General features: G+C 42.8%; 1 protein-coding gene across 1 annotated transcript in view; it reads right to left on the reverse strand.

Annotated features, from left to right (window-relative positions):
• Positions 1-46: 46 nt before the first annotated feature.
• Positions 47-25,000, reverse strand: part of PRKX (protein kinase, X-linked) — a 112,344-nt gene continuing 87,390 nt past the window's right edge. Inside the window, exons 5-9 of the mRNA XM_011958052.1 lie at positions 21,954-22,049; positions 17,108-17,165; positions 7,135-7,212; positions 3,555-3,703; positions 47-340 (exon numbers count right to left, since the gene is read on the reverse strand). Coding sequence (XP_011813442.1) covers positions 3,578-3,703; positions 7,135-7,212; positions 17,108-17,165; positions 21,954-22,049 — 358 coding nt within the window. The 3' untranslated portion in view covers positions 47-340; positions 3,555-3,577. The remainder of the gene's footprint in view (positions 341-3,554; positions 3,704-7,134; positions 7,213-17,107; positions 17,166-21,953; positions 22,050-25,000) is intronic.

Consider the following 25,000-nt stretch of genomic DNA (forward strand, 5'->3'; position numbering starts at 1 on the left):
ACACACACACACACAACAATTTGTGGTTATAATCGAACAAGTCCAGTTCAAACTTATAAACTTAAGTCTATGAGAAAAACCAAGACATCACAGTAGGCACACAACACTAAAGGATAAGATAAAATCTACAACCAAACAATTTTCAAAACCTTCCGACAGTGTGGAATTCCAGTTGCTTAAATAATGCCAGTTCCATTAATTTCAACTGTGCTCTGATCTATTTCTATACACACAGGTACACAGAAAAGTGGAAATGTCCTTATGCCATGAAGAAGACATTTTACTTCTGGTCTGCTTAGGTGCAGTTCTTTGTTCCAGGCTGATTCCAATCTTCCTGTTTCTAGCATGAAATAGGATGAAAGATTTTGTGAGTTTCTCAGTAACTGGATGAATTTCGTAATCATGATCATCTCAGTGATAACACAAAGGTTTCCTTTTCCTAAGTGATAACAAAGAAAACTTCCCTTTGTAATTCTTTTTGCAAGGATCCATAAGCCTGAATTCTAAAAGGAGAGGCCAATAAAAAGGAAATGAAGAATGTTTCAAAGGTAAGGGTTTTTTTTGGTTGGTTTGTTTGAGACGGAGTTTTGCTTTTGTTGCCCAGGCTGGTGTACAGTGGCGCAATCTCCGTTCACTGCAACCTCTGCCTCCCGGGTTCAAGAGATTCTCCGGCCTCAGCCTCCCGAGTAGCTGGGATTACAGGCGCCTGCCACCATGTCTGACTAAGTTTTGCATTTTTGATAGAGATGGGGTTTCACCATGTTTGCCAGGCTGGTCTCGAACTCCTGACCTCAGATGATCCATGCGCCTCGGCCTCCCACAGTGCTGGGACTACAGGCGTGAGCCACCTTGCCCAGCCCTGTTTTCATTTTTGAGATACGGTCTAACTCTGCCATCCAGGCCGAAGTACAGGGGCACAATCACAGCTCACTGCAGCCTCATCTTTCCAGGCCCAAGCGAGCCTCCCACCTCAGCCTCTAGAGTAGCTGGGACAACAGGTATGTACCACCACACCTGGCTAACTTTTTTATTTTTTGTAGACATGGAGTCTCACTATGTTGCCCAGGCTTGATCTCAAACTCCTGACCTCAAGTGAGCCTCCTACCTCGGCCTCCCAAAGTGCCGGGAATACAGGTAGGAGCCACCCCATCCAGCCTAAAGAATGTTGTATCATACGCTTATCCATAAATAGATAAATGTATCCACCGATAGATGATGACCTGCACAAGAAAAATGGAATCCCCAATTCAACATGCTTCCTCAGAGAACCTCACAGCAAGACAGAAAATATTTTATTACAAAGTAAATTAAAAGACATAGTGAGTCAGTTCTCCTAAATTCCTCTTCCACATTTAGAAAGGCATGTGGGGTGATTCAAACAAAGATGAACGGCTAAAGCACAGTTTCTAAGCTGCCCTCAAGTGCAGTGATTCATCTGAACTGGTGTCCTATTTACAGGAGAAGATTTGGCTTCATGAAGAACTATCTTCCTGCATAAAATTCCTGAACCTAATCGCTCGTTGCTGAAAATGCCAGGGATGTGTTTGGCATGCAAATTACTTGATAAAATTACTGAGACGGATTAAAATACTGCATCTGGGTCAGGCACACTCATGCCTGTAATCCCAGCACTTTGGGAGGCCAAGGCGGGCGGACTGCCTGAGCTCAGAAGTTCAAGACCAGCCTGGCCAACATGGCTAAACTCATCTCTATTAAAAATACAAAAAATTAGCCTGGTGTGGTAGCAGGCACCTGTAATCCCAGTTACTCGGGAGGCTGAGGCAGGAGAATCACTTGAATCCAGGAGGCAGAGGTTGCAGTGAGCTGAGCTCGCGCCACTGCACTCCAGCCTGGGCAACAGAGCAAGACTCCGTCTCAAAAAGAAAAAAAAAAAAAAAATTCATTAAACAGAGCCCTGACCACCACTAGCCAAACTACATTAAAAATGATTCCACTTAGCAAAAATAATACTTACACATACTTTCTCAACAATGCGTACCAGATTGAGAAAGGTTATTCCTATGTGTGGAATCCTTTTCAGGGACAGTAGGGGCAGCTGGGGACAGGACGTAAGGAAACTGTTCAGTGATTATAAGACAAAAATCCATCCAATGGAAGCTTTTTTGTTCTTGAAGTAAATTTTATAACTGAGGGCTCTCTGTTAGAGAAAGGTTCTATTTTTGTGGCTTATCAATGGGTCCTTCATACTAAAGCAAACCAAGTCTTTACATCATTTTAAAGATTTCCTGGAGAGACATAATTCGTAAGATGTTATGGGCAAGTTAGCGAAAATGCAAGCCCCAGAGTAGACCAGAGAAACAAACACATTCAGGAACATCTTATGATTTTTAAAACCCACAACTGGATTTCACAAGCATTTATGAAGTTGATAAAGTTACACACTCTCATGTTAACACAAACCAGTCACCACTGTAAAAGCGTTCATCACATACTGAGGTGAAGCCATGCCACGGAGACAGGTTGTTTTCTCGAGGTCATAGCCACTTATTCCTCTATCATTTTGTTGTCTATTATTTTAATTTTTATCTAGTTTTCCTCTTGATACATTCATGGAAACACCCGCCCAGGATGGAGGGTTCTCATTCACCCTGTCTTTCAGCAGGTTGGTTCCTCTCCCCAGTCAGCAACTGTGACATTTGGTGTCTGTTTCAAATGGTGTTGGTTAGCCAACTGGCTTTCCGCTTCACAGAAATGGGAAGACTACAGGAAAATTATGGGAATGGAAATCAACGTGGGAAAAACAAGCTATGTCAATGAGTAGACACATCACTGGCAATATTTTGCTTCACTGGTATTTTTCTTGCTTGTATGTTACAGGAAGAAAGATCTAATTGAAGTCATATAACCGAGCAATTTAGAATTGAGGAATAACTGAAAGCTCTTTTTAATCCATATTTAAAAACTAATAACAGACTTTCAAAGACTCAAGGAAATAACAGTCAAAACCCTTTTCCAGTCATCTTAAATTAAAGCTTAGCAAATTTCATGAGGGATTCTAAAAAATACTATCATTATTTAAAAAATAATAACAGACTTTCAAAGGCTCAAAGAAGTAACAGACTCAAAATCCTTTTCCAGTTATCTTCAAAGCTTAGCAAATTTCCTATGAGGGTATGTTTCTTCTTCTTATTTTTTAACCAAAGGGGACCTAAGAGACTTTTGAAAATACTTGTTAATTATTGTAAGGAAGCTCGCCTGTCACTCAGGGTTTCTGGAACAGGGACCAGAAGAGCTGGGCTTCTCAAATGTTCAGGCACGCACAAACCACCCAGGGGTCTTATTTAGACGTGCAGGTTCTGAGGCAGAAGATGGATTCTGGACTGTGGCGCTGATGCCTCCGACCACATGCTGACCTGGAGTCACAGGCATGGCTGTGTTTATGTCACTGACCCTTGGAATCATTCTCCTTTGCTCTGCTTCACCGCTGACCTCTGTGCGTGTGAGGTTAAGCCCCATTCAGTAAACGCAGCCTCACCTGGATGTGGGGTCGAGTCAGTCTCATTTTTTGGTAATTACTAAATATAAAGATATACCTTCCAGATGTGAGCTCCTGTCCTCAGAAATTCTTGAAGATTTCTAAATCCTTCTGCGGCACGGGCGCGGCTGTGTCCCAGTCATTCTCGGGGTAAGTTTCGAAGTTGGAAGTGTCGCCGTCGCCAGCTATCTTGGGCACGATGGGAGGCTGTGAGACATGGCCGAAGCACAAAGGCATGGTTAGAAAGGAACAGGACAGGATGCTGCACATAAATGAAAATGATTTGCAAAACACTAAAGCTGTCTTCCCTTCATTTATGAACACGGCAATCTTTGAATTAAAATACTGTGAATGAGGCTGGGTGTGGGAGCTCATGCCTGTAATCCCAACACTTTAAGAGGCTGAGGCAGGAGGGTTGCTTAAGTCCCAGAAGTTTGAGACCTGCCTGAGGAACACAGGGAGTCCCGTCTCTACAAAAAACACAAAAAACAGCCAGGTGTGGTGCTATGTGCCTATAGTCTCAGCTACTCAGTAGGCTGAGGTGGGAGGACTGCTTGAGCCCAGGAGGTCGATACTCCAAGTGAGCCATGACTGCACCACTGCATTCCAGCCTGAATGACAGAGTGAGATCCTGTCTCAAAATATAGACATATTAAGTAAGCTATGGTACAGTCATGTGATGGAATACAAGGCAGTTTTTTTTAAAATGAGGAAGCTGGCTGGGCACAGTGGCTCATACCTGTAATCCCAGCACTTTGGAGACCAAGGAGGGTGGATCACTTGAGGTCAGGAGTTTGAGACCAACCTGGCCAACATGGAGAAACCCTATCTCTACCAAAAATACAAAAATTAGCCAGGCATAGTATCGGGCGCCTGTAATCCCAGCTACTCGGGAGGCTGAGGCAGGAGAATCACTTGAACTCGGGAGGCGGAGGTTGCAGTGAGCCAAGATCACACCACTGAACTCCATCCTGGGCAACGGAGCAAGACTTCATCTCAAAAATAAAAATAAAAATAAAAAAATAAGGAAGCTAGCCAGGTATGTAGACAGGTCTCCAGATTCTACAGTCAAATACAAAAAGCAAGACTACAATCATGTACATACTAGGCCACTCTAGATTTGTATAAATGAGTGGCAAAAGTAAGAATGCATGTATCCATGTGGGTTTTTATTAGCACAAAGAAACTCTAGAAGGATACACAGAAAAATTTAATAAAAGGTGATTACCTACACATGGCTTGGAGGGGTTAAGAGGGAGACTTGGCAATATATCTGTTTTAATATTGACTTGGTTTTTGACCAATGTGGATAGACAAAATATATTCAAATTGTTTTTCCAATGCAATTTAATACAATAAAGTATTTGAAAAGGTAAAACTTTGAACAAAATGATGTGCATCAGCCCACGTCCAGTGGCTCACGCCTGTAATCCCAGCACTTTGGCAGGCCGAGGAGAGTGGATCATTTGAGGTCGTGAGTTCGAAACCAGCCTGGCCAGCATAGTGAAACCCCATCTCTTCCAAAAATACAAAAAAAAAAAAAAAATGGCTGGATGTGGTGGTGCACACCTATAATCCCAGCTACTTGGGAGGCTGAGGCAGGAGAATCGCTTGAGTCCAAGAGGTGGAGTCTGCAGTGAGTTGAGATCACTCCACTGCACTACAGCCTGAGCCTGAGTGACAAAGTGAGACTCCATCTCAAAAAAAAAAAAAGAAGAAGCAGCGTATCATCCCAGGCTCCAGCCCCAGAAACTCTGATCTGAGCTGAGGACTGGGACTAGGCATTTCTAAGCATTCTCCATTCTTTTGACTCTGAAGTGCAAAGGTGAAAACACTACCATTGAACACTCCAATCAGTAACATATGCAGTGCAGAGTGTGCACGAAAGCCAAGATATGGAATCAACCTCAGTGTCCACCAACAGATGAATGGATAAAGAAAATGTGGTCCATACACACAATGAAAAACTATTCAGCCATAAAAGGGAATGAAATCCTGTCATTTACAGCAACACGAATGGAATGGGAGATCATCATGTTAAGTAAACTAAACCAGGCCAGGTGCGGCGGCTCACACCTGTAATCCCAACACTTTGGGAGACCAAGGCTGGTGGATCACTTGAGGTTAGGAGATTGAGACCAGCCTGGCCAACATGATGAAACCCTGTCTCTAGTAAAAATATAAAAATTAGCTGGGCATCTGTAATCCCAGCTACTCAGGAGGCTGAGGCATGAGAATTACTTGAAGCTAGGAGGTGGAGGCTGCAGTGAGCAAGATCGTGCCACTGCACTCCAGCCTGGGCGACACAGCAAGATGCTGTCTCAAAAAATAAATAATAAATAATAAACTAAGCTAGATGCAGAATGAGAAACACAGCATGTTCCCACTCATATGTGGAAGCTAAAAAAATTGATCTCATGAAGGTTGAGAGTAGAATGATGGTTACCAGAGGGTGGGAAGGGTGTGTGGGTGGGGGATGAAGGCGAGATGAAGAAATATTGTATAAACATAATGTTAGATAAAAGGAATAAGTTCCAGTGTTTGATAGCATAGCTGGGTGGCCAGAGTTAACAATATATTGTATATTTCAGAATAGCTAGAAGGTTAGCAATATTCCCAACCCATAAAAATGATAAATGTTTGAGCTGATGGATACCTTGATTACCCTCGGTTGATCAATATACATTCTATGCATGTGTCAAAATGTAACATGTACCCCCATAAATATGTACATGTGATAGTTATACTGCTTAGCAGCTGTGTAACGTTCCACACACTGCTTAACTTCTTGGAGGCACAGTCTCCTCATTTATAAAACAGACAAGTATTATATATTGAAAAAAATGCCAGATTTTTTTTTTTTTTTTTTTTGAGACAGGGTCTGGCTCTGTCACCCAGGCTGGAGTGCAGTGGTGTAATCTTGGCTCACTGCAACCTCTGCCTCCTGGTAACAAGCAATTCTTGCGCCTCAGCCTCCCAAGTAGCTGGTACTACAAGCGTACGCTACCATGCTCGGCTAATTTGTGTATTTTTTGTATAGATGGGATTTCACCATATCGCTCAAACTCCTGGGTTCAAGTGATCTGCCTGAGTTGGCCTCTCAAAGTGCTGGAATTACAGGCGTGAGCCACAGCACCCAGCCAAAAAGCCAGATGTTTAAAAATAGGCAGTTTGGCCAGAAATGTTCCAAAGAATATTCTCCATGTAATACACCACCATCACTGAACGATGACCATGGTGCTAGACACTCACTTATCTCTGTAATCCTGTTGACCGCTTGCCACTAAACAGGAAGGAGTGGGGTTCAGCAGTCACAGAGCTAGTCAGGAATCAGGCCAGGTCTCCTAAAATCTGCTTCAAAATCTGGGGTAAGTGTCCATCCAGAGATGAATGGACGAAGAACATGTGGTACGTGACTGGGTGTGGTAGCTCCTGCCTTCGCGGGAGCTAGGTAGATGGTTAGCACTAAGACACTCACAGAGTGGGAAACTTGGCTTATGAAAGGTTTTAGACAAATAGTTGTATTATATAAATTAATTACATGTCAGCCATCAATAAAGAAGTCCCAGGATTCGGAGGCGGTCCCTGTTAACGGGAGAGCTCGGGCGTACTGAGTCACCCACTGATATGTGTTGTACCTTCAGTTTTCTCTGCGGAACAGCTTCCCAGTCCACAGAGTGGAACCACCGATGGCGTTTCACATCATTTGCCCCGTTCTTCAAAAGAAACAACACGTATCGTCAGTGTGTGGAATTCTGACAGGGCAGGAAAGAAAAATACCCCAAAGAACCTCTACATTTTTCTAGTATTGAAACAAACGGAACAAGTTTGCTGCATTGTGGGTAACTGTGCCTGGAGGGTGAGCTGCTAGGAAAACCTGCAAGCAAAGCTGTTAGTGTTCTGTTTGCCCTTTTTTGTTGCAGAAACAAATCCAGTCATTCTGCTCCTGTGCAATGCGTTGGCATTGCGGACCAAAGACGAAAAAGATAAATACAATTCCATCTCTCGACATAAAATTGGACACCCAGTAATTTCCCAGTTTGTCTCCTGTTTTCATCTTTGCAAATTTATTCAGTATTTTACAGATATAGAAACTAGGGTTCACTGAAAGATGTTAATTTGCTTAGTAGGAACCAGCAAGTAAATAAGAAGACTGCGAACTCAAACCAAGGATGTCCAATTTAAGAGATCTTAGGAACGATATTGCATGGCCTGGCAATTAACAACATGCATTCAAGTCGGCCTGCTTCATGCTCAAGGGTAGCACCAGGCATTGGCTGGCTCACACTGCGGCCATCACGACCTCTGAAATCCCTCCCAAGTGCTCATCCTTAAACCTCACTCTGCTTCCTTTTTTTATACTTGTAGTGATGTTGTTATCAATTAAATGTGGGACAGCAGAAGAAATAAACATGTGGGTTCCACGAAATAGAAGTCAGTACATCTGAATTTAACACGTTTATCAGTTAGCATTTCTGTAGTTTTAAATTTCTTATCCTTAAAGAGGACTACATCCACGACTACATCTTCAAAAGGAAACAGTAATGTGAATTGTTTCTATTGTGTTCCCATCCAGTTGTTTTCACAACTTTTTCTTTTCTTATTGCAAAACAGGTACTTTTGATCTATAGCTAAGTCGGGCAACAAATAATAGCTGTTGAGTTTTACCTTCAGCAATGTTGTGAATAAGAGTAAATAAGAGTGCTGTGAATAAAATAAGAGAATAAAATAAAATAAATTTTATCCATCAGATAAAATTCTAATTTGGATACTAAGGGATGTGTGTGTGTCTGTATATACTCACATGCATACACAGTAATATATACACACACATACATTTATATATACACACACATATTGATATATACACATACTTATATACATATACACGTTAATATATACACATGCATGTATATATACACATATACACATATACACGTTAATATATACACATATATACACATACTTATATGCATACACATGTTAATATATACACATATATTTATAGATACGCATACACACGTTAATATATACACCTATACACATACTTATACACATACACGTTAATATATACACATATATTTATATATACACATACTTATACACATACACAATATACACATATATACACATACTTATATACATACACACGTTAACATATACACATATATTTATATAAACACATACACATGTTAATATATACACACATACATTTATATATACACATACTTATATATATACATACACACATTAACATATATATATACACATACTTATATACACATGTTAATATATACACATATACATATGTACTTTACAAACTTTTTATGTAGAGTATAAAGTATATGTATATACTGAGATTTACATTAGTATCCAAACTAGTGTGTGTGTGTGTGTGTTATAAAGTGTGTGTGTGGGGGGGTGGGAGCAGTGTCTCACGTTTATATTCCAGCACTTTGGGAGGCCAAGACAGGAGGATTGCTTGATCCCAGGAGTTTGAGACTAACCTGGGCAACAAAGTGAGACCTGGTCTCTACAAAAAAAATATAAAAAACTAGCCAGCCATGGTGATACATGCATATAGTCCCAGCTGCTCGGGAGGCTGAGGTGGGAGGATCACTTGAGTTCAGGAGGTCAAGGCTGCAGTGAGCTGTGATCACACCACTGCACTCCAGCCTGGATGACAGAGCAAGACCCTGTCTTGAAAAAATAAAAATAAAAAAAGTGTGTGTGTGGGTGTGTGTCTACAGTCACGAGCCTCAACGATGCTTCAGTCAACAATGGATGACATATACAGTGGTGCTCCCATAAGATTATAACGATCTTAAAAACTCCTATCCCCTAGTGACATCACGGCCATTGTAACCACAGGACAGCACATCCCTCCTGTTGCACTGCCAGCTGTATAACAGTCTAACACGTATGTTATCTGCAGCACCTAATAGTTGGTAATGATATTAATGACTATGGCCCTGGTTCATCTATTTACTATACTCTACATTTTTGGCGGGGAGGTGCAGTGGCCAGAGTCTCACTCTGTCATCCAGGCTGGAGTGCTGTGGCGCCATCTTGGCTCACTGCAACCTCCACCTACCGGGTTCAAGCAATTCTCATGCCTCAGTCTCCCGAGTAGCGGGGACTACAGGCGCACACCACCACGCCTGGCCAATTGTCGTATGTTATGTAGAGATGGGTCTCACTGTTGTTGCCCGGGCTGGTCTGGAACTCTTGGACTCAAGCAGTCCTCCTGCCTTGGCCTCCCAAAGTGCTGGGATTACAGGAGTGAGCCACTCACTGCGCGCAGCCTATACTCTTTTGATTGTTACCATTTAGTGTGCTCCTTCGCCTTCTGTTAACAAGTTAAGTGTGAAGCAGCCTCAGGCAGGTCCCTTGGGAGGGATTCTCAAAGGCGTTGTGACCACGTGTGTTACTGCTTCTGAAGACTTTGCACTGCAGCCGCGTGTGGAGGAGGAAGACAGGGAGGCCGGGCATCCTGACCCTGTGCAGGCTTACACTAATGTGTGTGGATCTTAGTTTCGAACAAAAATATTTAAAAAGCAAAAAAGGGAAAATAGTTTATAGAAGAAAGAGAATATTGGTGTACGGCTGCATAATATGCTTGTGTTTTAGGCTAAGTATTATTAGCAAAAGAATCGAAACGTTAAAACGACATTTAAAAAGTTTATAGAATAAAAAAGTTACAGTCCGCTAAGGTTAATTCCTTAGTGAAGAATGATTCTTGTTAAAATGAACTGAGTGCAGCCTAAGTGTACAGCGTTGATGAGGCCTTCGTCGGTGCACAGGAATGTCCTGGCCTTCACACCCACTCACACCTCCCTCCCTCACTCACCCAGAGCAACATGCAGTTCTGCGAGCTCCACTCACGCTGAGTGCCTTATACAGGCGCGCCAGTTTTCAGGTTTTGTGCTGTATTTTTACTGTCCCTTGTCTAAGCTTAGGGATGCTTAGATGCACACATGCTGACCATTCCTTGTGTTACTCAGCATAGCCACATACCATCTACATTTGTAGCCTGGGAGCAAAAGAATCTGCCATATACCCTTGGTGTGTCAGAGGCTGGGCCAGCCAGGTTTGTGCGAGTCCACTCTATGCAGGCACAAAGACAAAATCACCTAACCAAACATTTCTCAGAGGACATCTCCATCATTAAGTGGCATGTGACTGCAGTTACTTAAAGCTCCCACTCTTTTTGTTTTGTTTTTTGTTTCTTTGAGCCGGAGTTTTGCTCTGTTGCCCAGACTGGAGTGCAGTGGTGCGATCTCAGCTCACTGCAACCTCCACCTCCCAGGTTCAAGTGATTCTCCTGCCTCAGCCTCCCAAGTAGCTGGAATTACTGGGATGTGTCACCACGTCCAGCTGTGTATTTTTAGTAGAGACAGGGTTTCTCCATGTTGGTCAGGCTGGTCTCGAACTCCCGACCTCAGGTGATCCGCCTGCCTCGGCCTCCCAAAGTGCTGGGATTACAAGCATGAGCCACTACGCCTGGCCAAAGTTCCCACTCTGAAAACATGCATTTCATTCCTTTCACTTCTTGTATGGGTTGCATATAAAATGCATAAAAATGCAATGTGTCTGTAGAGAGATATACACAATTTGTATTATATCTATAAACCTATATTATATATTTATATACAGCCATATATTGATACATAGCTATATAGCTATATTATACATATTTACATATATATTATTTGCATATATTTCTAAATATATATAGATTTATATACATTTATGTATTTCCAAATAGCTATGCTATATATTTTACATAAATATTATATATAATTTATAGATAAATCTGTATATATAATTATCTATTTATATAAGATAGACAAATCTATATTCCTTTGACTTTTTTGTATGCTAGTTTGTATATAAAGTATATAAAAATGCAATGTCTCTGTAGAGAGATATACACACTTTATATGTACATACCTATATTATATATTACATTATATATAGCTATATATTGATACCTACAGATCTATATTACACAGATTTACATATACATATATTTATACATTTCTAAATATATAGCTATATTTTATTTATATATTGCTAAATATATACTATATATGGATATTTATAAATATGTAATTTATAAATATATATATCTCTATACTTATCTATTTACATGATATATAGATAAACATATTCCTTTGAGTTTTTTGTATGCTAGCTTGTACATAAAGTGTATAAAAATTCAATGTGTCTGGCTAGTGCTGGTGGCTCATGCCTACAATCCCAGCACTTTGGGAGGCCAAAGTGGGCAGATCACTTGAGGTCAGGACTTTGAGATCAGCCTGGCCAACATCAGCCTGGCCAACCCCATCTCTATGAAAAAAAAATTACAAAAATTAGCTGGGTGTGGTGGCAAGTGCATGTAATTCCAGCTACTCGGGAGGCTGAGGCAGGAGAATCGCTTGATCCTGGGAGGTGGAAGTTGCAGTGAGCCAAGATCGCATCACTGCACTCCAGCCTGGGCGACAGAGTAAGACTCCATATCAAAAAAAAATGCAATATATCTATATATAGGTATACACACTTTATATTATTATTATTATTTGTTTAATTTGAGACGGAGTTAAGCTCTTGTTGCCCAGGCTGGAGTGCAATGGTGTGGTCTCGGCTCACTGCAACCTCTGCCTCCCGGGTTCAAGCAATTCTCCTGTCTCAGCCTCCCAAGTAGCCGGGATTACAGGCACCCGCCACCATGCCCGGCAAATTTTTGTATTTTTAGTAAAGACGGGGTTTCACCATGTTGGCCAGGCTGGTCTCAAACTCCTGACCTCAGGTGATCGGCCTGCCTCCCTGCCAAAGTGTTGGGATTACAGGCATGAGCCACCGCACCCAGCATCACACTTTATATTATATCTACATACCTATATTATATATCTACATATTTATATGTAGATATCTTTATTATATAGATTTTTACGTAATTTATTTCTAAATATATATGTATTTCTAAGTATCTACATATACTATATATTTATATAGATATATATCAATATTACATAAAATATAATCTATCTACATATACGTACAATTATCTATTTATATAATGTATAGATACATCTGTATTCCTTTGACCTTTTTTATGCTGGTTTGTATATAAAGTATATAAAAATGCAATGTGTGTATATAGATACACACACTTTATATTATATAAGTAAATTTGTATATAAATCTCTATATATTTTCTATTATATCTATAAAGTGTGTGTGCAGCTGCATGTGCATGTATAAGTCCAGCTAATATGAAAAAAAGGAACATGCTGGGGATTTTCCAAGCGTGAAGGGCACAGCAGTGTCCACAGAGGATGAAGGAGTGCAACAGAACGGATGTGGTTCCAGAAGAAGAAGGGAAGACCCCCGAATGAAGAGGTGCCAAGCGAAGAGAGAAGAACAGCAAGGTGCGATGGTGACAGGTACGGCAGCAGGTGGCTCATCCATCCTGGCTGCATGAGGGTTCACGGGGAAGACCATGGAATCATCAGATGAGAAGCACGGGATGAGAAGAATCTGGAAAGTTCTTAACCAAGTTAAGGCCCTGGGGCTCCAGGCTATGAATGACAGACCCTTCTTCCTAGGGAAGAGGAGGGATTGTGGGGAAAGTCAGTGGCGGGAAGGCCACAGGGAGCTATGACAACTGCCTGGGAACGCAGGGATACACGTAAGCTGAGGATGGCAGTGCAGCAGAGGATGGAGAGGCGGCCAGAGTGGGAAAAAGACTAAGTGTCCCTCTCTAGGGCAGCCACAGACCAGGGGCTACCCAGGAACATACTTCCATTTTAATCAGACAGTTTCATCCCTGACAAACTAAAAATAGAACTACAAGAGGCTCAAGCAATCCCACTACTGGATATATAACCCAAAGGAAAAAAAAATGAGTATATCAAAGAGATCTGTGCACCGCCATGCTCACTGCACCACGATTCACAACACCAAGATAGGGAATCAACCTATGTGCCCATCAAGAGGGGAGTGGATAAAGAAAACGTGTTATATATACACCATGGAGTACTATTCAGCCAGGAAAAGGAGGGAAATCTGGTCATTTTCAAAAACTTGCATCAACCTGGAGGATATTATATTAAGAGAAATAAGGTCCAGGCATGGTGGCTCACGCTTGTAATTCCAGCACTTCGGGAGGCTGAGGCAGATAGATCACTTGAGGTCAGGAGTTCACGACCAGCCTGGCCAACATAGCGCAACCCCGTCTATACCCAAAAATACAAAAATTAGCTGGGCATGGTGGCGGGCACCTGCAATCCCAACTACTCGGGAGGCTGATGCAGGAGACTCTCTTGAACCCAGGAGGTGGAGGTTGCAGTGAGCAGAGATTGTGCCACTGTACTCCAGCCTGGGCAATACAGCAAGGCTCTGTCTCAAAAAAAAAAAAAAAAGAGAGAGAGAGAAAAATAAGTCAGGTAGAGATAGACAAATACCACCTAATCTCACTTACATGGGAAATCTAAAAAAGTTGAATTCATAGAAGCAGAGAGTAGAATGGTAGATACCAGGGGCTGGGAAGGGGCTGAGATGGGAAGTCACTGGTCAAAACAGACAAAGAGTGAGACAGGAGGAACAAGTTCAGTCGGTCGCTTGCACAGCTCGGTGACTATAACTAATGATGTACTCTCAAGAATCTCTAGAAGAGTAGATCTTGCCGGGTGCAGTGGCTCCTGCCTATAATCCTAGCACTTTGTGAGGCTGAGGCGGGCAGATCACTTGAGCTCAGGAGTTCAAGACCAGCCTGGGCAACACATCAAGACCCCATCTCTTAAAAACAACTTTTTTCAGAATAGATCTTAAGTGTTCTCACCACAAATAAATGGTAATTATGTGAGGTAATGCGTATGTTAATGAACTCAATAGACCGATTCCACAATGGGTACATATTTCAAAACTTCATGTTGTACATGATAAATAAAACCATTTTCATGTGTTAATTAAAAAAAAATAAAGTGTTTTCTTGAGTTTCTTTCAGTTTATCTCCATATCAGGAAGCTTTAACTAGACTTTAAGACCTAGTTTGAGAGTTCGTGAGCTTTTCCCCAATTCCTTTGATTGGGAAACTTGTTCTTCCTCCTCGGAAGGTACCTATAATGGTCACTATGCCATTCCCAGCAGATTCTAGATATGGGTTATCTGTAATTCCCTGCAGTCCCGGCAAGAGACCCAGCTCTTTTCCAAATGGCTGTGGCATTAACACAGGACCCATCCACTTTTACGAAGAGCCGTGGCACAGATGAATCCACACCGTGCAACCTGGCTGGACAGGCTCCTTGGAGACCTGAAGGTATCGGCCCCTGTCTACAAATAATGTAAAGGACAGAAGCTTGACTACAGTTACCGGGTGAACAATGTCCCTCAAAAAGATATGTGCATGTCCTATCCCCCAGTGCCTGTGAATATCACTTAATTTGGAAATAGAGTCTTTGCAGATGTAACTAAATTAAGGTTCTTGAGATGACATCATCCTGGAGTAGGGTGGGCCCTAAATCCAGTGACAGGTGTCCTCATAAGGGACCGAAGAGGAGACACAAACACAGAGGAGAAGGCCATGTGAAAATGGAAGTAGAGACTGCAGTGATGCAGCCACAAGCCTAGGGATGCCTGGAGCCCCCAGGAGCTGGGAGAGGCAGGAAGGATCCCCCCTAGAGCCTCTGGCAGGAAGTAGACACAATTATCACACATTGGGCAGCGGCCCCCAAAACATATGCCCATGTCCTGACTCCCAGTACCTGGGAATGGAACCCTACATGCAAAGAGGGTCTTTGTAAATGTAATTAAGGGAAGGCTCTTGAGAAGAGATAATCCTGCATTAGGGTGACCTGAAACCCAATGACAGGCATCTTTCTGAGAGACAGAAGAGGAGACACAGACACAGAGGAGAAGGTCACGTGAAGAAAAAGACAGAGACTAGAGTGATGCGACCACAAGCCCAGGGATGCCTGGAGCACCCAGGGGCTGGGAGAGGCAGGAAGGATCCTCCCCTAGAGCCTCTGGAGGCCTGAGACACCTTGATCTCAGACTCCTGGTCTCCAGGATGGGGAGAGCATACACTCCTGTTAAGCCCCTAGTTTGTGGTCCATTGTTATGGCAGCCACTGGAGACTCCTAAACCACACAGAGGGCCCCAAGAGAGTCAAGTGGTTCAAGCCTCACATCCTGGTGTACTGTGTCTCTCCAGACTGTAATTTACAGGGTCAACACATATATGGAAGTTCCTCCATGTATAAGTCCCTCCAAGGTTGTCCAGAGCTAGAAATAGCCAACAAAAAGTTCATGAATTCTATCAAATTCAGGGATGCCAAAACTTGCATATAAGGTATGATACTACTTACAGAACAGTCTGTTTGTCAATTATGCATTTGCCTCCACACAAAAAGTTTGTGGAAATCATAGCTGATGCACAACTTTTAAAATCATCACTTGCGCACATAAAACATATACTCCCATGTCCATGGCGGAACTATTCACAAAAGCCAAAAGGTGGAAACAGCCCAGGTGTCCGTCCATAGATGAACGGATAAACAAAACAAGGTCTGCCCACACAATCGAATACTATGTGGTCATGAAAAGGAAGGAAGCTCTGACACAGGCTATAGCCTGGATGAACCTTGAAGACATCATGCTCAGAGAAAGAAGTCAGACGCAAAAGCTTACATTTTGTACAATTCCATTTTTAGCAGGGCCATTTTTAGCAGAGCCCGGAATACCGAACCCTACAGAGAAAGTCAGTAGATTAGTGGCTGCTTAGGGTCGGGGTCCCCAACCCCTGGGCCACAAACTGGTAGTGGTCCACGGCCTATGAGGAACCAAAATGGGCCACACAGCAGGAGGTGAGCAGCAGGCAGGTGAGCAAAGCTTCACCTGTATTGACGGCTGCTCCCCATGGCTGGTGTTGGCACCTGAGCTCCGCCTCCTGTCAGATCAGCGGTGGCATTAGATTCTCATAGGAGCACACACCCTGTTGTGAACTGCGCATGTGAGGGATTTAGGTTGTGTGGTCTGTGGAAAAATTGTCTTCCACAAAACTGGCCCCTGGTGCCAAAAAGGTTGGGGACCGCTGGCTAGGGCAAGAGAGGATGAAAGAATAGCAGCACAGTGATAGCTGAAGGGTTTCTTTTCTGAGCTGATGAAAATGTTCTAAGATGAACCATGGGGGTGGCTGTACATAATCGTGTGTATACTAAAAGCTACTGAATTGCACATTTTAGATGGGTAAATTGCATGGCGTGTGAGTTCACTCTCTGTAAAGCTGTTTAAAAATAAAATAAATAAGTAAACAAAATAATGAGTAATAACTTATAAATTGTTATTGCTCTATTACCTTGCTTGAGGGGAGGGGAGATACAGTGTAGACCCAGTTTGATGTTGTGTGCCCAGAAACTCAGATTTGATAGATCTTTCCTGGCAGTTTCAAGTAAAATAAATAAATAAATAAAGCACCAGATTTGAAATTTGGGCAGTGATTAAATCCGACCGCTAAACCTTGCTTTGTATCTGCACATGTCAATATGGGTGTCAGACGGCAGACACGCACATTGGGTACCACTGAATACCTATAGGATCAAATACTGACCTTCATGTTTCCTAATCGCCTTGTTCTGTCAACCACGAGCAGTTTCTTAATGAGGTCTCTGTGTAGGGGAAGGAGACAAAAAAAAAAAGAAAAAGTGCACAGATTATATATCCACATCAGCAAACGCAGCACGGCAACAGAGGTAAGGCCTACCCACTCCGAGGACCACGGTTTCATCTCCATTTTAGCAAAACATTTTCTAGTGCTTATTTCCTACCATCACCGGCTCTTAAATAACCTATGCAAGGCTGGGTTGCCCCCTGCACAGCTGAAGCTAAGGGAAGGGGGTTGATTACATCTTTGTAAAGAAACTACCCCTTTGAGTAGAAAAGGGTGAAATTTGTATGTGCCTGCAGGGAGGATCCAGACACTTAACATAAACATGCCTGTCAGGCTGTCCCTGCAAAATAGAAGACATCTGCTTTCACCAACATCAACAGTCACGCGCTGCCCTGGGGGTCCGCTTGTTGATGGGATTCCTATTGTAAAAGGCTGGCTTTCCCATAAGCACACACATTAGGATAAGTCTTCTAAGTCTGCTTCTTCACTTGTAACCTTCCTTTTTAAATAACAGACCATGTGAGAAATACAGCAAGCCGGGAGGCTGGGCACACTGGCTCACACCTGTAATCCCAGCACTTTGGGAGGCCAAGGCGTGTGCATCACTTGACGTCAGGAGTTTCAGACCAGCCTGGCCAACATGGTGAAACCCCATCTCTACAAAAAAAAAAACTTTAGCTGGGCATGCTGGCACATGACTGTGGTCCCAGCTACCTGGGAGGCTGAGGCACAAGAACTGCTTGAACACAGGAGGTGAAGGTTGCAGTGAGCTGAGACTGAGCCACTGCACTCCAGCCTGGGTGACAGAGCTACACTCAGTCTCAAAACAAACAAACAACAACAAAAACAACAGCAAGCTGGTTCAATTAGGATGGGTAGTTGGAGATGATGTTGAAGACTTCCAGTAGATTAGGTGAGTTTTAAGATGCATATTTATGGAAGTGGAAATGATCACGTGTGTCTGCATGTACACATATAATACACAGAGTATATTATGTATAATAATATACATAACATGAAATAATAATATAATATATTGAAGTCCCCCCAAACAATCCAATACCCACGACCCCGGTGTAAGCATCTAGGCTTTCCTGGCATAAACTACGTCCCAGGGAAAGTAGCACAAACTTGGACTGCGCCACTCCCAGGTTCGGTGACGGACTGTGGAGACTCCGACAAGCAAGGTGACGCCCCAGGGTCAGACTCCACCATCTAGACTGTGAAACTCGCCAGTCCCGTCTGATGGGAAATTTAACCAGAGTTTCCGGCCACCATGCTTTCTGAATTACAATGGGATGCTTGTCAGACTTCACTGCTTCTTTGCCTCAGAGTAAACCTCAGAGACCATCTGTCCGCCCACCTAAGGCTGGGATTTTGTATCCATCCTGCAAGGCTGAAAAGCTTTGAGCAGGGTGGGGAATATAAAAAATCACCGAAAAGTTACAAACCTTTCCACTACTTAGTGAGTTTCTCCTTCATTATTTTGACATGCTCCCCTCTGCCAAATAAAAATCAAGGTCATCAAATGCTATACCCCCAAAACATTCCCAAACAAATGTGGGGCTTTTTCCCCATATGATTTACACCACTGCCTGCCCCCTTACCACACACACTTAAACTTAAAGCTCACTGGAGTGGGATTATACGAAAAGTTTATTTATGCTTTTATATTTTAAATAAACCTGTTTTCTTATAATCCCAGTCCAATCAGCTTTAAGTGTGTATACTAATGGGGCATGCAGTGGTGTAAATTATAGTGGGAAAAAAAGTCCTATGTTTATTTCAGAATGTTTTGGTGATCACCTTGATAAATTTCAATGTGTGTGTGTGTGTGTGTGTGTGTGTGTGTGTGTGTGTGTGTGTGTGTGTGTGTGTGTGTCTGGCATGTAAGAAAACAAAGTGATGACCTTGAATATTTTTTTAAATTTTTTTGGTGTTTTGCATGTAAGAAAATGAAGATTTATTTAAAATACAGGGCACAGTGGCTTGTAATCCCAGCTATGCAGGGGGTTGAAGTGGAAAGATCACTTGAGACCAAGAGTTTGAGACCAGCATGGGCAACATAGTAAGGACCCCGTCTCTACAAAAAATCAAAACATTGGCCAGGCATGGTGGTGCAAGACTGTAGCACCAGTTACTCAGGAGGCTGAGGTGGGAGCATCATTTGAGCCCAGGACATAGAGGCTGAAGTGAGCTATGATTGTGCCACTGTACTCTAGCCTGGGTGACAGAGCAAGACATCCAACTCTTAAAAAAAAAACAAAAAAGAGTAAAATACCAAAGCAAACTCTTATAAAGCAGAGTCTAGAAAGTAAAGAGTGTGGATGTGAAGGGGCCCCCGAAGACGCAAAGCCCTACAAAGGAACAACAAAAGTGTCCACAGCTGTAGATGGGTCCCTTGACCCCAGGATAAGTGACACATCTGCCGGCACTCTTTTGATGCACTATAGCCAAAATTCTAAATTTTATTTATGATTCTGGCACCAGCTGGCTCCTCTCGGATGCAGGTACTTTCAGGCACGAAAAAAACACCGGCAGGTAATACCTCTACTGAATTGGCAACCAGCTTTGTTTTGGTGTTTTCTTTTCAATGATATTTCTTTCTATAAGGAATGTCAATCCTGACATGCCATTTGCCCAGGCGACATGTTTACCCGGTCAAATGATAAAAGTTGCAGGAACCAACATATGACTTTAAAAAGCTGAGAATCAAAATTCTAGCATCATGGACAACCAGGAACAGTGATTTGGATAAGAAAAATGCATGATTAAGGCCAGGTGCAGTGGCTCACGCCTGTAATCCCCACACTTGGGGAGGACAAGGCAGGAGGATCAGTTGAGCCCAGGAGTTCAAAAGCAGCCGAGGCAATGCAACAAGACCCCCATAGCCATCTCTACCAAAAAAAAAAAAAAGGAAAGATATGAGTCATTGAGGTCTTGCTTCTCAGTCAATTTGAGAAGATTTAACAAATAATGGGAAGAAATGAAGTTTTACTCAACTACCACTGTTCCTGCTCTTGGTAGACCCGCACTGGGTATGTAAAGAGACAGGGGCATTGTGGGGAACACTGGAAGGGGCTGGGAGCTACATAAAGAGAGGTATGTTAGATCAGACAGTACCAAGATGGTCACTGCTGGTTCCCTACTCTCTAGGAGAGAAAGAAGGAAAAGTGGCAAGAGACCAGACTTTGATTATGCTTCTAGTTTGTTCTATTTTTGCAATTCCTTTTTTTGTTTGTTTCCACAGGACATTGGAAACCTCTCTCCCTCTCCCCACCCCCCTTAAATATATATATATATATATAAAATTATTTTTAAAATTTTTTTTTGTTTGAGAGAGTCTCACTCTTCCACCCAGTCTGGAGTGTAGCAGTGCAATCACAGGTCACTTCAGCCTCGACTTCCTGGGCTCAATCAGTCCTCCCATCTCAGCCTCCCAAGTAGCTGGGACTACAGGCACATGCTACCATGCCCAGCTAATTTTTTAATTTTTTGTAGACATGGGATCTTGCTACATTGTCCAGGCTGGCCTCAAACTATTGGACTGGCCCCAAGTAAGCCTCCTGAAGTGCTGGGATCACAGGCATCAGCACCTCAACTTGCCAAACTCGATCATAAAAGTGCTTTGCCATCCACTTGATATAATGTCACTCGACTCAGATGGGATTTGGGGCCTGAGAGAGAGGTTCTATACAATCCTTTCTATTTCCTTCCAGAGCAGTTGGCTTCTGAGGTGCTGTTTCCCCTGACACCTCCCTGTCTTACCATTCACTGGACAGGGTGTTCCTTCTAGGCGACTCATTGCTAAGTGGAGCCTCGTTTTCTTGCTAAAGTCTTTTAAAGCCTGCCTCTAGTGTGTCAAACACAACACAAGCTCAAGCCAATAAAACACGACCTTATCTTCTGTTCAGACTAAGAACCTCTGGTTAGGATGAGGTGCATTCGCCACCAAGAAACTCAACTGAACGTAGCCAGTGGCCCCATAAGGGGCATATTCAAAACAACCTGGTCCACTGCCCTGAAATAAGTCTTCTCCAAACTGAACTTCCACTGGCTCATAAGAAAATAGGCCATGGAAAATAAAAGTTTAATTCTCAACTAGATGCATTCAGCTCTAGTTTGTGCCCAGGGGGCTGGTACACCGCATCAACTCATCTGAAAAATACAGTGAAACAAACAGAAATCAGTGCTTATTGCAGTAAAAATGACTACCAGGTGACCAGACGGGGTAAGGTAGCCAGAAAACCAAAAGCATTCTTATATTTAACAAAATATCTTTTCTCCCCATTGCAACAAATGTGCATCCAAAGTTGCCAATATCCAGCAACTATATAAATGTTCGTAAAGCAACATGCTCAGAACTGAAAATGTTGATGTTAAAAAGGGCTTAGAGGTTGAGCATAATTTAAGCAGGAGAGAAAGGATAAAACTCTGCTAAACCCATCAACAGTTCTGCTAGCCACAGTACGAGGAGGATCCTTCTTGTCAAAGTCCAAAACTGCTCTCTTATAAAAGACGACGACAAACTCGTTCATTGGCTCATTTTAAACATATCACCAAAAGAATAAAATACAGCCAAGACTCATTAAAATGTGAAGTTATCATTAAAGCAGAATACTTAAAATCTTTTTCTTTTCTTGTGGAAAAGACAACTGTCCAAAATAGTTTATGCACAGCACATTTAATACCACAATATGGTATCCTGCTGAGTGTGTGTTTTCATGGTGATTTTAGACACTTTAAAAATAAACACACCCCATGACGAGGCAAACGGTTTACTTACTTTACATGGAAATCCAAATGTCTGGGGAAATCTATTTTGCCTGCAAGAATTTTCTGATAAATGCCAAACGGGTTGTCATCAAAAAACGGAGGAAACCTGTTAGAAAAACAAACATGTATTTTTAGTGGGGAGTAAGCATGGAAAAAAATCCCTGCTTTGTAAAGATAGCTATTTCTGCTTAACACAGGCAGAAGATAATTTATTTCACATGCACTCTTCCCCGCACACTGAAGTTATCACGATCTGAAAGCACGTGACAGTCAGATGGCTCTAAGAGGCAAGGCATCGTGTGCCACAGCCCGATGTAAGGGAAGCGCCCTTGGAGAGAATATAAAGACCATTTGAGAGGCGTCTGCTGAGCAGAAGGCAACTCCTTTGGGCATCTTATTCAGAGGAGCCACCAGCCCATTCCTTAACTGTGCACTCAACACTGGACGGAAATGCTCTGTTACGTTTACCGGGGTGAATCCACCACCGTGACCACGCATGGAACTCAAACGTCTCAACAGCGAAAAGATAAGCAGTCCAGCTGAAAAATGGACAGGTGGTCTTCACAGCCATTTCTCAAAAGAAGACATGGAAAAGGCCAACAGGTATATGAAAAAAATGCTCAGTGTCACTAATCATCAGGGAAAGGCAAATCAAAACCTCCATGAGGCATCAATTATCTCAATCCAGTTAAGATGGCTATTATCAAAAAGACACTGTAAGCCCAGCACTTTGGGAGGCCGAGGCGGGTAGATAACCTGAAGTCAGGAGTTTGAGAGCAGTCTAGCCAACATGGTAAAACTCCATCTCTACTAAAATTACAAAAATTAGCCAGGCATGGTGGCACGCGTCTGAAATCCCAGCTACTCAGGAGGCTGAGGCAGGAGAATGGCTTGAACCCGGAAGGTGGAGGTTGCAGTGAGCCGAGATCATACCATTGCACTCCAACTTGGGCGACAAGAGTGAAACTCTGTCTCAAAAAAAAAAAAGACACATACACACAAAAATAACAAATGCTGGTGAGGGTGTGGAGAAAAGAGAACTCTTTTTTTTTTTTTTTTTTTTGCAAGACAGGATCTCGCTCTGTCTCCCAGGCTGGAGTGCAGCAGTGCAATCTCAGCTCACTGCAACCTCTGCCTCCCAGGCTCAAGCGATCGACCTGCCTCGGCCTTCCAAGTAGCTGGGACCACAGGCGCCCACCACCACGCTGGCTAATTTTTGTACTTTTTGGAGGGGGGGGGGTTCACCATGTTGCCTAGGCTGGTCTTGAAGTCCTGGGCTCAAGTGATCCACCCAGCTTGGTCTCCCAAAGTGCTAGGATTACCAGCATGAGCCACCGTGCCTGGCCAGAAAGGGAACTCTTATGCAATGTTGGTGGGAATGTAAACTAGTAGAGCCACCACAGAGAAGAGTATGGAGGTTCCTCAAAAAACTAGAAATGGAACTCCCATATGACCCGGCCATTACATTACTAGGTATCTGTTCAGAGGAAAGGCAGCCGTGATATTGGAGAGACATCGGCACGCCCATGTTTACCGCAGCACTATTCACAACAGCCAAGACAGGGAATCAACCTAGGTGTCCATCAGCAGATGAGCAGATAGTAAAGAAAAGGTGGTATCTACACACAGTAGAATACTATTCAGCCATGAAAAGGAACAAAATCCTCTGATTGGCAGCAACACGGATGAAACTGGAGGACGTTACATTAGGTGAAATAAGCCAGGAAAAGAACATTAAACAGTACTTGTGCTTACTCATACATGAAAGCTATAAAAAGCTAATCTCCTGAAAGGATAAAGAAGAACAGAGGATACTAGACACTGGGAAGGGAAGAAGGGAGAGATAGGGAGAGGTTTGTTAAAGGATACAAGATAGGAGGAATATGTTCCAGTGTTCTATAGCCTTGTAGGGTGACTATAATTAGTAATAACATGTCGTACAGTTTCAAATAGATACAGGATATTCAATGTTCCTAACAAAAGGAAATAGTAAATAATTGAAATGATGGATATGCTAATTAACCCTGATCTGATGACTCTATTCTTTGTATCAAAGCATCACTGTGTGCCCCATGAATATGTACAATTATTATGTGTCAATTTAAAAAATAAAATAAGCCTGGCAAATACGGCAAAACCGAGTCCTTAAAAAAAAAAAATTAGCTGAGTGTGGTGGTGTACACGTGTAGTCCCAGCTACTTGGGAGGCTGAGGGGGGAGGATCGCTTGAGCACAGGAGGTCAAGGCTGCAGTGAGCAGTGATCACATCACCACACTCCAGCCTGGGTGACAAAGTGAGACCTTGTCATAACATAACAAAACATAACAAAACATAACATAACATAACATAACAACATAACAACATAACATAAAATAAAATAAAACGTAGGCTGGACGCTGAGGCTGAAGCCTGCAATCCCAGCACTTTGAGAGGCTAAGGCGGGCAGGTCACTTGAGGTCAGAAGTTCCAGACCAGCCTGGCCAACATGGTGAAACCCGTCTCTACTAAAAATACAAAAATTAGCTGGGCATGGTCGCCGGTGCTTGTAATCTCAGCTACTCAGGAGGATGGGGCAGGAGAATTGCTTGAACCTGAGAGGCAGAGGTTGCAGTGAGCTGAGATCGTGCCACTGCACTCCAGCCTGGGTGACAGAGCGAGACGGAGTACATAAATGAAATAAAATGTAAAATAATTGTTAAAGTTTACAGTGGTAAATACGCCACTATGGCCAAGAACAGGACACCTTTCTCGAGGCTTCCTTCAGTCTACAGCACAAGCAGTACCTGCTATATCCTGCCTTGGAGAGCTCGGTACTGAGCCGGCTTGCACGGCACTATAAGGCACCCTCAATAAACTGCAAGTGAACGTCAGTGAACTACTTTTTTTTTGAGACAGGGTCTTGCTCTGTTGCCTCCAGGCAGGAGTACCGCAGCGTGATCCTGGCTCACTGCACTGAGCCTTGACCTCCAGGGCTCAGGCTATGCTCCCACCTCAGTGTCCTGAGCAGCTGGGGCTACAGGTGCACACCACCATGTCAGGCTGATTTTTTTTTTTTTT

The sequence above is a fragment of the Colobus angolensis genome, unplaced genomic scaffold, assembly GCF_000951035.1.
Source record: "Colobus angolensis palliatus isolate OR3802 unplaced genomic scaffold, Cang.pa_1.0 Scaffold459, whole genome shotgun sequence".
Classification (NCBI taxonomy): domain Eukaryota; kingdom Metazoa; phylum Chordata; class Mammalia; order Primates; family Cercopithecidae; genus Colobus; species Colobus angolensis.